Raw genomic sequence first — 12,772 nt, forward strand, 5'->3', positions numbered from 1 at the left:
TGTGTGTTGCATCGAGATTACTACCTGTAGCCACTGGGTGGCACAATAATCACAAGCCTCATTAAAGATCAGCTTGTGAAATTGAGAAAAATCTGTCCAGCTGCAACAACTTTTTCTTCCTAAGCAAGAGGAAAACGGCTGTTTGACTATTGTAACACTGCTATACGGAAACTCGGTGTTGAATTCATGTCTGACCAAATGTGAGATTAATCATGACAAACAGAAAATCTCCGCTGAAAACAAGCTATAAAGTTATTTCATTTTTTGTGCAAGCATTTTCTGTGCAGAATAGACGGCTGAAAATGAGTACTTATGTGGTAAAGAACTACAAATCCCAGAAGGACCCAAAAGGAGGCTACGTACTGAGCTCCTACGTCCTCAGCTTCTCCTTTACGTGATGACGCATTTTTTGCCTTGTTGGAAGGTGGTTTCACCAGGAAACGCTGTGTCGGGGGGGCAGTAACGTTAGCCGCTGACAGAAACGCTGAATAGGGAAACACAGAGACACACGGAGCTGCTCACTCGACTGGTATTTTTTCTACTGTCATCTTACGGTAAGAAAAAACAACGTCATTAGCCCCGTAAAGTCATTTCCAGTGCTTTTATTCATGTCGAGGGTGGTCCACGCCCTCTTGGTAATGGGGGATCATGACGGGGTTATCAGGCCAATTAGCTCGTCAGTGGCGGCCTATTGTGTGAGCTCGTGGAAGTCATTATTCCATGACATGTTTTGCTTTCAATATTTAAAAAAAAAAGAAGGTGAATAATTTTAGAGGTGCTCGCTACTGTAACTAGGTCATGTCATTTATTTATTTATTTATTGCCCTAAATGCTGCAATTGCAAGACAGTAAGTGTTACCGTGCTGGACGCTGCAGACAGCTCGCAGCCGGACTTCGCCTCTGTTGCTACGTTTAACTCTGCACACCAAACAGCACAGGTTCTCTCTGCGTCTTGTAGCTCTTTTATTTGTTTTGACATCTGATGTTGCATTCAGATCTCGTGACAAAGGCATGTGGGGGCGGGGCTCTAAACAGGATGAGGTCATGGTGGGAGCGTGGCGATGATGCAATACGTAGGTGTTTACATGGCGCGTTAGTTTACGTGTTATTAACCCACGAGGGCGGAAGTGTGAAAGATGTACTTGAAAGGTTCGTGAAAGTTTGACGTGGTTCTTGGGATTAAATAACGTCCCTGACATCCCAAGAGACACGATTTCTATTTTAAATCTTTTACTAAATTTGTGTTTTCCATGGAGTGTAATTGTTGATGCTGCATAAGTAGAAGGTGTTGATGTAAAAGGACAGAAGGTTTCATGAAATTACAGAATCTTTTTAATATACCTCAGGTTCATGTAGCACTTACTTGAAAATATCAGATTTTTTTTTCACAAATTCTAGATGATAATCAGTGTTTACATTTGTCAAACATATTTGAATTAAGAATAAGTTTATACGATATTTCCATTTTTATACATTCTGCAATGAATTCCTCAAAATAGCAATAAACCTAAACAAATATATGCATATTATTGTTCAATTTAACAGTTGCACAATCCAAACGTCAAGTCTGTATGTCACTGCAGATGTCAGTCACGGAGGAGATATCAGACATGGATGGAACAGACCTTTTGGGGCTGCTGTTCCATGACGGACAGGAAGGATCTGCTGAGCCCCTCTTCCCTGATGGCAGTGGGCTCATCGAGTCTTGGCTGTCTGAACAATATGTAAGACTAAAGAGTGCATTTGTTGAGAGAAAAACTTGTTGGTTCTAATGCATTTATTTGTCACGTCAGACAAAAGAATGCTGAAAATGGCATTTTGAACAACATTTGACCAGCTTGTCCTTCTTGATTACTCAGAATTCCACCACAGTTTAGATTTATAATCTTTCCGTTGCTTTGTCACCAATTTCAATATGTGCTTTGTTTAAACACGAAAATACAGCATATATAAGATGATGGAGCAGCTAAAAATATAAGTTCCCGCTGTCTTTTTTTCTCAGATGCTCACAGGCATGGACACTGAAGACTTTCTGTCCAGCTTGCTGGAAGACGAGGACAGCACATTGGCCATCTGTCCCTCCCATTCTCCCCTTGGCAGCGACAGCGGCATCTCTGATGACAGCAGCACCGGCGGTGGAGTTGTGAACAGCAACCCTCTGGGATGCCCAAGTCCCCAAGGCAGTGATAGCGACGTCATGCCCAGTCCCAGCTACTCCCAGTCCAGCCCATTGTACCCTGACCCTGCCCCGGTTGCTGGAGAGCTGCAGACAGAGAGTCTGGAGGCCTTAACGGTTCAGGCCGATCACAGCTACTCTCTCCTGCAGAGTGGCTACCGAGACATGGAGATCCTGCAGAGTGTGAGAGCAGAGAAGCCAGACACAGACGTCTTCATCGACCTGGGTACGTTTAGTCATCTATAGGCTTGAATATTTTACCACTCTCCTCTCCTAAATCTCTTCTGAATACATGGATGTGCTTTACTTGTACAGTTAGAAGGTGTGAGGTTTAACATAAATGTGTCTAATCATTGTTTTCAGATGACCTGGTGAGTGAGCAGATGGAGAATGACATCACAAGCGAGCTGCCCTGCACTTTGGCCATCGAGGACTCCGCACTGGATATGATGCAGCCCGACAAAACAGAGCAGGTGTGTTCATTTGATTCCACCAAGTTATCGGCATACACATCAGCATGTTATCGGTATTAGAAGATTTTGGTAATTTTTGAATATTTCTATCAATCAAATGACTGATATCTCTATCTGCCCAGTTTTGGTCTTATTCCCTTATCATTAATTATGTGGAAACGCTAAATATATGATTGATGAGTCTTTCCAAGAGTTTTTGAAAAGAATGAAAATTGGGCTCATATTCATTACATTTGCATGCCTTTTTCAGTACATACAAAATGCGAATATCATATAAACTTAGTTGAAACATATATCAACATTGGCATATCAGCAAAATAGCATTGATTGTCAAACATAATTTAAGCAATCAAACCAATACAATGTAAAAGAAAAAACTTTTCTTTCTTTCAGTTCCAGTTTAAAGAGATCATGCTCTCTGAAGAGGAAAAGCGACTTCTAGCGAAGGAGGGAGCGACTATTCCCACACACATGCCCCTCACCAAGGTAACCGATGCAGGAAAATCTCTATTTACATCCGCTGTCTTTGCACTGAGTCGCTTCTTTCACGTACTGCAATCATCCACAGTAATGAGCCTCGTCAGGGGGAGTTGTTGTTCATTCACGCAACAGTGATCCTGAATGCTCGCCTGGTCTTTCTGCCGTGTAGCTCTTATCCTTGTGTTGTCACCTGTCATGTCTTCATTCTGATGAAAGCATCCTCTCCGTTTAACAGGCGGAGGAAAGAACCCTGAAGAGAGTCAGGAGGAAGATCAGGAACAAACAGTCTGCTCAGGAGAGCCGCAAGAAGAAGAAGGTGTACGTTGATGGACTGGAAAACAGGTGAGACGAAGCGGGTCGTCGTCTTTCCTGTAAACTCGACTCATCAAAGGCAGAACTTTTCCTAGCTGTCTTTTACTACCTTTATCAACCCTTCTGAGCGCGCCTTTTTTTTTATGTTTGATGATGTCATTTATTCAAATGGGGGGGTGACAGTCACAGTGAATTCTTTGCTCGTGATAATCATTATATTGCAAGACTGTTCATCACCATATCTGTGAAGCAGAAATGGAAAACAAATTCTAGTGATGCAATATTTGTTGACGTCATGTTGCGATTATTGGGTACAAGAATACAATAATGACATAACAGACATAATAAACTAATGGTATCATGAGTCCGCTTGCTTGGTTATCAAGAAATAATGCCCACAGATTACAGATAATTTTGAAATGTGTGTTTTTTCCAACTCAAAACATACACTTTTATTATTAAAGAAGTACAAAAAAATTTCTTGAGTAAGTTTTTGATATAACATTATTTTACTAAATTAAATAATACCAATGTTTTTCTTTAATAAATTGTTGAAACAAAAATCTATTTTACTAAACTAGAGCCTTTTCTATTACTTTAAACTGTAGTATCGTTCAAAATTTTGTTTTTCTTTTCAGTAATAATAGGTATATATAATTTTACAGCGATCCATCGTCATCTTCCGCTTATTCCTACACATTAAGGGTCACTGGGAGGCTGGAGTCTATCCCAGCGTCAACGGGCGAGAGGCAGGGTTCAGCCCGGACAGGTCGCCAGTCCATCGCAGGGCCGACATAGAGAGACGAACAACCATTCACACTCACATCCATACCAACGGTCAATTTAGAGAATCCAATCAGCCTCGTCCCCAGTTGCTTGACAACTGTCAAACTTAGGAATTGTGTATTTTATTCACTGGATTGTTGTGTAACAAAATTCGACATCTAGTAGGAAATCATCTGCCAAAAGTGAGCAAAGTCTCATCTGAGATACCCGCAATAGCAACATGCCAAAAATGTAAGGCTCAGTCAGGCTATTGTGAATAAAAGCATTCCCATTTTGCTGCCAGGGTAGCAGTATGGTATTGTGATGTATATTTCATCCCACTCCTGTATTCTGTGTTTGTTTGGACAAATGTTCTTACCAATGAAACGGTGCCTTCCGCCTGCAGGGTTGCCATGTGTACCGCACATAACCTGGAACTCCAGAAGAAGGTCCACATGCTTCAGAAACAGAACATGTAAGAACTCTGACACATGGATCTCCGCTCCAACACACAACATACTCAACTATCTGAATCCAGTGACATTGATTTGTCTTCTTTCAGGTCATTGATCGAGCAGCTAAAGAAGCTCCAGGGCATAGTGAAGATGTCAACTATGAAGGCTAGCACAACTAGCACTTGTGTTATGGTACGAGGACTTTTTCGCGTCCTATCATCAAGTTCCCTTTTATTTCCTGGCGATTTTCTCCTCACGGCCTCCTTGCTGTTGCCCTCTAGGTGTTCCTGCTCTCTTTCTGCCTCATCATCTTCCCGTCAGTCAATCCATTTGGCAGCAAGACAGAGCAGAAGGAGGTGTACACGCCCTCCTCCAGTAAGTGTCTTTATTGCTGAGGGCTTGTGTGTTTTATTGTGTACCAGGAGCATACACCACATTGCCTCACCTCAATAGGTTATTTATTTTTCTTTAATTTTTGGTTTGCACAGCTGCTACTCTCAGCTTTCCTAATGCTTATTTTTTTGTGGCCTATCCCAGTCATCTCCCGGACGTTACGCTCACTGCCACTGGAGAGCACGGATGCACTGACCTACTTCGAGCCTGAGGAGGAGGAAATTCTCCTGGTACCCCAAGCAGAAGTAGAGAAGGTTAAAGCCATCTTTGCTGGCGGTCAGAAAAATCACACTCCTGACTACGAGAGGGTGGAGAAGCCTGACTCAGAAACGGGTGTCAACAGCAACTCCTCAGCAGATTTCGCCAGTCCCTCACAAGCTGCAGAGATGAAGCTGGGGACTGCTGGCGGTGGAGGAGGCGGAGCTTTACAGGAAGGACCCCTCGATTCTGCAGTGCCATCAGCTGTGGCATATGATGTCACAGGGTCTAAGGATAACTGGATAGACAGGAATCCTCCATCTGTCATATTACAGCAGCACCGTGTCGATGAGATGTAGTAGGGTGATGTGTATCAGTGTAGCCAGCAGAGGGAGCCATATTCCTACTTTATTATATAAATAGGGAAGCTAAAGGGAAGAGGAAGGGAATTTAACAGCTTTCGGTTGTACTACTGTTCATTTACTTGCACTTTGCCCTGAATTCCTTGTCACGTGGTAGAAAGAACTGCTCTCTGGGATTTCGCTCCCTCTCTCTCTTTCAGAATTGAACTACCTAAAGAACAGGACTGTGCAGAGATCAGTTCCATACATGCATGAACTTATTCTGGCCACTACCTAGTCGCAAATTTGCTGTTGCCATCGCAAGAAAATTGGGGACGAATTGAGTGAGGTATTACTTGATGTTGTTAATCATCCGATAACGAGAAGAGCGCAGTTTCTCTCTGGCCTAGGTGATAATGATGTTAATAATGATTAATAGTTCCAAAGTGAAAACTCAGCATCCATTGTGTCGTAGAAGAAAAAGGCTGCTTGACTCTCATGAAGCTTGATCAAAGTGGTCATGTGACCACCGTAACGCTATAGCCATTGCAGGACATTTGGCCATTTAGAAGACTTGTAAAGTTTGTTAGTATTTCCCTTGTAACAAGGGCATCCATGGAATGCTTTGTTTTTATGTTGTACAGCAAAACAAGAAAAAAAATGGAGGACACTGAACCATTGTTAGCTGACCTCAGTCGACCCCCCCAACCCTTCTTTTCACTGCTAATGGGACAGTTTCTACCTTTATATACATGTCTGAAATACCCTTGGTGCACACAAATAAGGGTCTCGATATATTTGCTCAGTAAAATGTGTTGCAGTAATATGAATATACACAAATATATATACTCTGAAATGTAATGACCTGTATCGTCAGTGAAGCATTTTTTTTAAAATGTATTTCCTCTATTACTGTTATTAATAAGCAAGTGTAAATGGTGTCGGAACTGCTTTTTTTTGTTGTTGTTGTTGTTGTTGGTATAATCAACAGTCAATGAGATTTTAAATGTTATAAACAATGCACTGGCAAGTGACATCGTCCAATAATGGAATGTAAATAAGCTTACATGATTGTAGCTTTTTCTGTACATTGGAACTCTTTATGTATAAGACGTGTCTGGACATCTATGATATTAAACTTTTTATACATTAGAGTGGTTCTTCAGAGTCTTTTTTTTTAATGCAAGTTAATCCTAATCATGCAAATGCAAACCGAGATGTCACATGTGGCAATTAGGATAATGTTCATTTTATTAAATCTTTATCATCCCCGGAGGAAAATCCTCGTGCAGTTTTAAACTAAAACACGTGAAGGAAGAGACATAAGCACGCGACTGCAACTTAAACGCTACTATACGACTGCAACAGAACAAAGAAATGATGAACAAGTAGAAGTAGCGGTAAAGGTCCAACTGATACATTCGTGCAACTTTATCCGCGTCAATAAAAGGAGGAATAATCTTAATGATGCCTTGTGAATTAGCTTTTACATCATTCTTCATCTTTTGGTCTTCCTAAAGTGACATTTTGGTTCACACACCGGAACTTGGTGTACAGCTCGCTCTGATCACGCCGGTTTCCGAGCCTTCCGTGCCCAGCTGAAGGTAACGTCAGGACAGGCGGTTGTAATGCATCCTCCGATGGGATTTTCACAACCAGCCCGTGATTTCCCGACCTCAGCTGAACTGCTTACTGCACTCGGAGCTGGAAAAGTCACCAGTTCCCAGCAGCTTGGGAGGACACGTCCAGAGAGATGTACATGAACTCACAATGTGACAGAATCGTTGAATCATACATCTCGGGTTGTTTGCAGAAAGACGATCATTTCTACTATAAACTCCACATCTTCTCTTACATTTTGTCTTTTTTTTAATTTTTTGTGTTTTTTTGTTTTTTGCACACTGCTCTTTAATGTCTGGTGAACAATATTTGTGTGACTTCAGACATTACCTCAGCTGGAGAGGGGGATAATAGCGGATGAGTCACGAGCGTGAGGTTAGAATGATGAGTCATGTGCTTCACAACATGCTCAGACTAGTCGGTGTGGGGGAAAGGTCACACTGTCACCGACCAGCAGGCGGCGATGTTAGACCAGGGTTGTCTCCCTCATCAACGTTCATCAGCACCGAAACTGATGTAGATTAGGTTAAAGGTCGTCAATCAAGATTTGCATATAAATAAATGTCAGTGGGTTATTGGACACTAAAGGTGATTAAACACGTTGTGCAGTATTTTTTTTTGAAGTTCTCATCTTATGTTGCCAGACACTGTACCTAGTGACCACAGGGGTTTAAGTTCCATCTGTGTATTTTAGTTCCATTTGTTTTTATCAGGTCACTCGTTCATATTACAACCTGAAGTAGTATTTTTTTTTCTTTTCTAGACTGAGACGACCGGTGACTAAACACGCCGAGACGTCGGCATCTGTCTGGAACAGCGGTGGTGTTGAGTGTAAACACCTACAACATGCTGGTGAGGTAAATTAGACACAAAAGACCACTGACTTCGGCACGCGGCGACTTGCGGGAATGGCTCATGCTCATTTGCCGCGGGGCATGAATCTGAGATATAAAAAGTGTATACATCTACACGCACACACACGCACACACACACACACACACACACACACAAGTATAGAGGAAAACCCTGAGGACAGGTGCAGGGCGTGAGTAATGAATGTAAAAGTCTCCTTTTTTGTCTTTTTTTTTTGGGGGGGGGGGCAACACGTGTCAACACAGACCTCCAATTAAAAGCCTCCTTTTCAATGGACGAACAATGACCGGCGTGTGCCGGGAACAAGCTGTTGGGTCACTCCTCAATGAGAACACGGAGGAAATCTCGCCCTATTCGGGTCAGGGGAGATTTCCTTTGCGGGTAAACACTGCAGCACGTTGAATAACAGGCTGGCGGCGTGAACGCGCATGCAGGTGCACCACCAAACAAGTTGTTTATCGAGCACGAGGGAAAGCTCGACGACGGGGAAAGTTGGAAGGAGAATAAATAGCCTAACGCCACCAGTGATTCCCCCGGATTGGGAAAGTCCAGTCCGATTACCAGTTATATTTTTTCACCTCTGATTCCATGATGCAAAGTCACCCGTGGGCTTACGATCAGATAAATGTATCGAATAGACTTTATCAATTGATGTAGTAATTAACCACAACGCAAAGATGAGACGAAACGTCCCTGTGATTAAGTAAACCGGTGAACCGGCGCCCACCAGGCATCAGCAATGACAGTTTATAGATCAATTAAGATCTTCTACGTAGTTTATTCTGGAAACAGTACCGCTACATAAATAAAGACATAAATGCATTAAGTGCACTCTAAATGTGGGTCAACATGCTTCCATGTGTGTTATGATTGAAGCCGGTGGCTTCAAATGTGTCTGCGCACTGACTCTTGGATCTCTTCCATCGTGTACCGGACTTTTAGTTTTTGCACATTGTGATGATGTTGGATGTGCAAGATAAGGGGGAGTCGGTGGTAGGTGGGTGAATGTAGGAGGGGGGGGGGGGGGGGGTTCTTGAAAGTGTGTAATCTTGCCCCCACGTGGGTTTGTCAACAAGCTGAGTGTAACTGCCGGGGGACTTTTGCTTTCCTCACCCCGGCTGCTGTGAGCCAATGGTAGAGAGAAGGAACGGAAAAGACCGCCCCTTGCCGAGAATCCACGCTGACCCGCTATAAAACCTCCCACAGTCTGTTCCTAGCTCAGAATAACGCAACAGACGATTCAGACAACCACACAACCTCGTAACTGCTCGCTGCAAATCCCCGATCGCGTTTGGATTATAACTATGACTCTTGAAGAGATCCACGGACAGGAGAGCGCAATGGAAAACACTGATAGGTAAATATTTCAACACAGATGGACATCCGGTTCTTTATTTTTCTTTAACAAAAATGAGTACAGTGTTCTCATGATGCGTGTTTTCCTTTTGTGAAGGGTGCAAAGTGCAGGCGCAGACCTGGAGGGGCTGCTGGTCGCTGCTAAGAAGCAGGACTACCTGACAGTCGGAGTTTATGAGTCCGCTAAAGTCATGAATGTGTAAGTATTTTATCTTTTTTACGTTGTTAATTTATTGCATATGACATTTACGTCATTTCGAGCATCTCGTGTGAATACTGTCTAACCGCCGTCCACTTCTTCCTTCCTCACAGCGACCCAGACAGCGTGGCATTCTGCGTCCTCGCCACCGATGAGGAATACGAGTGTGACATCGCTCTCCAGATCCACTTCACTCTCATCCAGGCTTTTTGCTTCGATAATGACATCAATGTTGTCCGCGTCAACGATATCGAGCGTCTGGCTGACCTCGTGGGCGCAGACGAGACCGGCGAGCCCAAGGACGCGCACTGCATTCTCGTCACGGTATGTTCCGGGAGCACGCCTCTTGTCTGGAGTGAATCACGCATGCATCACTCCTCCGTCTGCGTTTTCTGCGCACAAGTCACTGCCTGTTTGTTGTATATGGGATACAGGGGTTCTGACTCGCCATGTGTTTTTTTTCTCTCTCTCTCTATTTTAGAGCCCCAGTGCAAATCCATGGAAAGATCCCTCTCTGGACAAGCTGAGTCTGTTCTGCCAGGAGAGCCGCAGTGTGTATGACTGGGTGCCCACCATCACACTCCCTGAGCGCTGATGAGATATTCGTCTGAAAATGCTTCACTTGATAATGATGATGAAGAAGAAGAAAAAGAAGAGAAAGTCAAGAAGTTTGGCTTCAGCTGGGGGTGTCAAGCCTTTTTTGGCCCATTTGGATTAAGAGGCGGTGGCTTTGACTCCCACCCCCACCCCCTACCCCTCCTGCAAGAGCACACCCTTCCAGTGCATTCTGGGTCAGCACTGCTCTGGATTACCCTGAGGAAGGGTCCAAGTTCAGAGGGCAAGTGAGGCCGGGGTCACGTGTATGTGAGGACTGGTCAGACAGCCTGATGGACACTGAGGAGTTGGACTGTGCTGCACAATGCAGGAAGAGATTCTTAGTGATGCATAAGAGGAACGGCAAAGAAGGTTCACGTGGAGAGAGACTGTGCAAGAAATGGACTTCTGGGTGTGTGGAGGATGCTGATAATCATCAGAGGGGAATAAGACAGATGCTGTTCCTGAAGAGAGAATCTGAAAATATGTGGACTTTTCTTTTCCAGTGCAGCTATCAGGAGGCTCATGGAGATTTTTTTGCTTGCAAATCCTGATTTGAGCACATTTTTACGGACTATCACCTTTTTTTTATATATATGCAGACAAAGCAATGCAATATTTATTTGAATCATTTACAAAAAAAAAAATGTTTTTTTTGTGAATAAATATTTGAAATCAAACTTCTTCTCTTTGTCAGAATTCTTCTTTGTACTTTTACTCATCAAACACGAGGTTAGCAGAGAGTGGGAAGAGCGTCTTGCATCATCAGCAGCACCAGAGAAGAACAACACGTGGGTGGCCGGTGGAAGATCAGAATGATTGGGTGGCTACAAGAAAGAGAGAGTAGGGAGGGAAGTATGATGATACTGTGACGCTTGTGACATGTGCTCTTTCCGGGTACCGACCTTTTCCCGTTTATGATAGACCAGCTGCCTTGTGTGACAGCTTGCACAATCACCACAGCCAGGAACAGGGCTGAGGCGGGGGGGGGGGGGGGGGGGGGCTGCTGTAGAGAGAGAGCTTTCTTTTGTTTTCTCTGCACTCACAGCTGGGACTATGGGGGTCTGTGTGTCAGTGGGTGCTGTGTTAAGTTGGGGTTTTGTGCATCCAAGTGGAATTCGGAGGCTGTATTGAGTCAGTTTGCCATTTTTTTGTATTGCAGCATTTCTGAGAGGTTACATAGTAGAAATACTGGGAAATTGATTTGCATGAATAAAACCTGGAATAGCTTGCAAAATTCACACATTTACAAGATGTTACCTCTTTTTTTTTTGCACTTCCGTTGACACGCGCACGTAAAAGCACGGGCAATCAGTTAAAGCTGAACTGCAGCACAAAAAAGGGTCAGTTAGATCATCAGTGGCAGGTAGGGGAAATGTGTTGTGGTCGATTCAGAGCTGAAGCTGACAGGAAAGCACGGCCCACATTAAAGAGGGGGAAGACTTCAGAGGAACTCATCTCACATTTCTCTGCAGCCCTCTTGGTCTCCAGCCAACCACTGGTCATACACTGCACGTGAATGCACAAACACACAAGTTCAAACAATCATTTTAAGAGAAATGCACCTGAACATGGGCACGTTTGCACAAACACACACAAGAAAAGAACCGAGGTGGCGTTTCTTTGCTAAGACCAATGCAGGCTGATGTTGAGTGTTCTAAGAACAGAAGAACTCTCACGGGATTACAAAAAATAAGATGTGAGGGGACTTTCCATGGGGATTCATGTTTGCTCTGACAGGTATATGGAAAACTCATACCTCAGCATAAATGCTGACAATATTAGTCATTTACTCTAATGCACAGTCAGAATGGTTGTTAGATTGGGTTAAAATAGTTTTGTTATACATGGAAATTAAGAGAAATATGATGAGTAAGACTCTGGACTGTGTTGTGATCAAACATGAAACCAAAGTTTGCTGAGCAACAGCGAGAAAATCATCTCTAAAAGTCCTCCCAGGCAAGATTGAATACATTTAGAAATACACTGGAAATAGAAATTTATTTGGCATTGAAAGCCCACACAATGCTTGGAGCTTTTGTCTAAACAGGTTAGTGTTCTTCAGCCAACCCTTTCAGTTTTCTATGACCAACCCTTGACAATAGCAGCATCTCATATGACCTTTTTACATGGAAAAAAGGGGCTATTTGGAATTCATTTTCCAGGAATATAAATGTTTATCATTTTATTATGTGCTTAAAAAAACAAACAAACAGTGACCTTGGCTACAGGAGTTACATCCAAGTGTGCTTTGAATGATCCTTGATCTACATTGGGATGACGTGACACTGGTGGTCAGAATCTTAATTTGAATCTTAATCTGCGTTCCCTTAGTTCAACTTTACTCAAGTCTTCATCATCTTTGGTTTAAGAATTAACTTACAAGACTGACCCCAGCCTGTTATAATACTAAAAAACATAGTTGTTTTTCCTGTCAGGCAGTACCTCTTTGGTTACAGGTGCAGCAGCAGATAACAAACATGCTCAGGCTACCAGAGAGAGAGCGAGGGCAAGAGAGCGAGAGAGAGAGAGAGAGA

General features: G+C 43.2%; 2 protein-coding genes across 2 annotated transcripts; both read left to right on the forward strand.

Moving 5' to 3' along the window:
• The first annotated feature begins 416 nt into the window (after positions 1 to 416).
• creb3l3l (cAMP responsive element binding protein 3-like 3 like) lies at positions 417 to 6,732 on the forward strand. Its single transcript, XM_086206413.1, has 10 exons — positions 417 to 554; positions 1,584 to 1,724; positions 2,003 to 2,402; positions 2,540 to 2,649; positions 3,043 to 3,135; positions 3,365 to 3,471; positions 4,613 to 4,681; positions 4,769 to 4,853; positions 4,943 to 5,036; positions 5,199 to 6,732. Exons 2-10 carry the CDS (start codon positions 1,584 to 1,586, stop codon positions 5,609 to 5,611), a joined length of 1,512 nt encoding a protein of 503 aa, XP_086062539.1. The 5' UTR covers positions 417 to 554; the 3' UTR covers positions 5,612 to 6,732.
• Positions 6,733 to 9,319: 2,587 nt separating this feature from the next.
• Positions 9,320 to 10,927, forward strand: gadd45ga (growth arrest and DNA-damage-inducible, gamma a). Its single transcript, XM_086205334.1, has 4 exons — positions 9,320 to 9,443; positions 9,540 to 9,641; positions 9,755 to 9,965; positions 10,123 to 10,927. Exons 1-4 carry the CDS (start codon positions 9,391 to 9,393, stop codon positions 10,234 to 10,236), a joined length of 480 nt encoding a protein of 159 aa, XP_086061460.1. The 5' UTR covers positions 9,320 to 9,390; the 3' UTR covers positions 10,237 to 10,927.
• The last annotated feature ends 1,845 nt before the right edge of the window (positions 10,928 to 12,772 follow it).

The sequence above is a fragment of the Aulostomus chinensis genome, chromosome 6 (genome assembly GCF_037954235.1).
Source record: "Aulostomus chinensis isolate RoL2024-O1b breed Wild chromosome 6, RoL_Achi_v1.0, whole genome shotgun sequence".
NCBI lineage: Eukaryota > Metazoa > Chordata > Actinopteri > Syngnathiformes > Aulostomidae > Aulostomus > Aulostomus chinensis.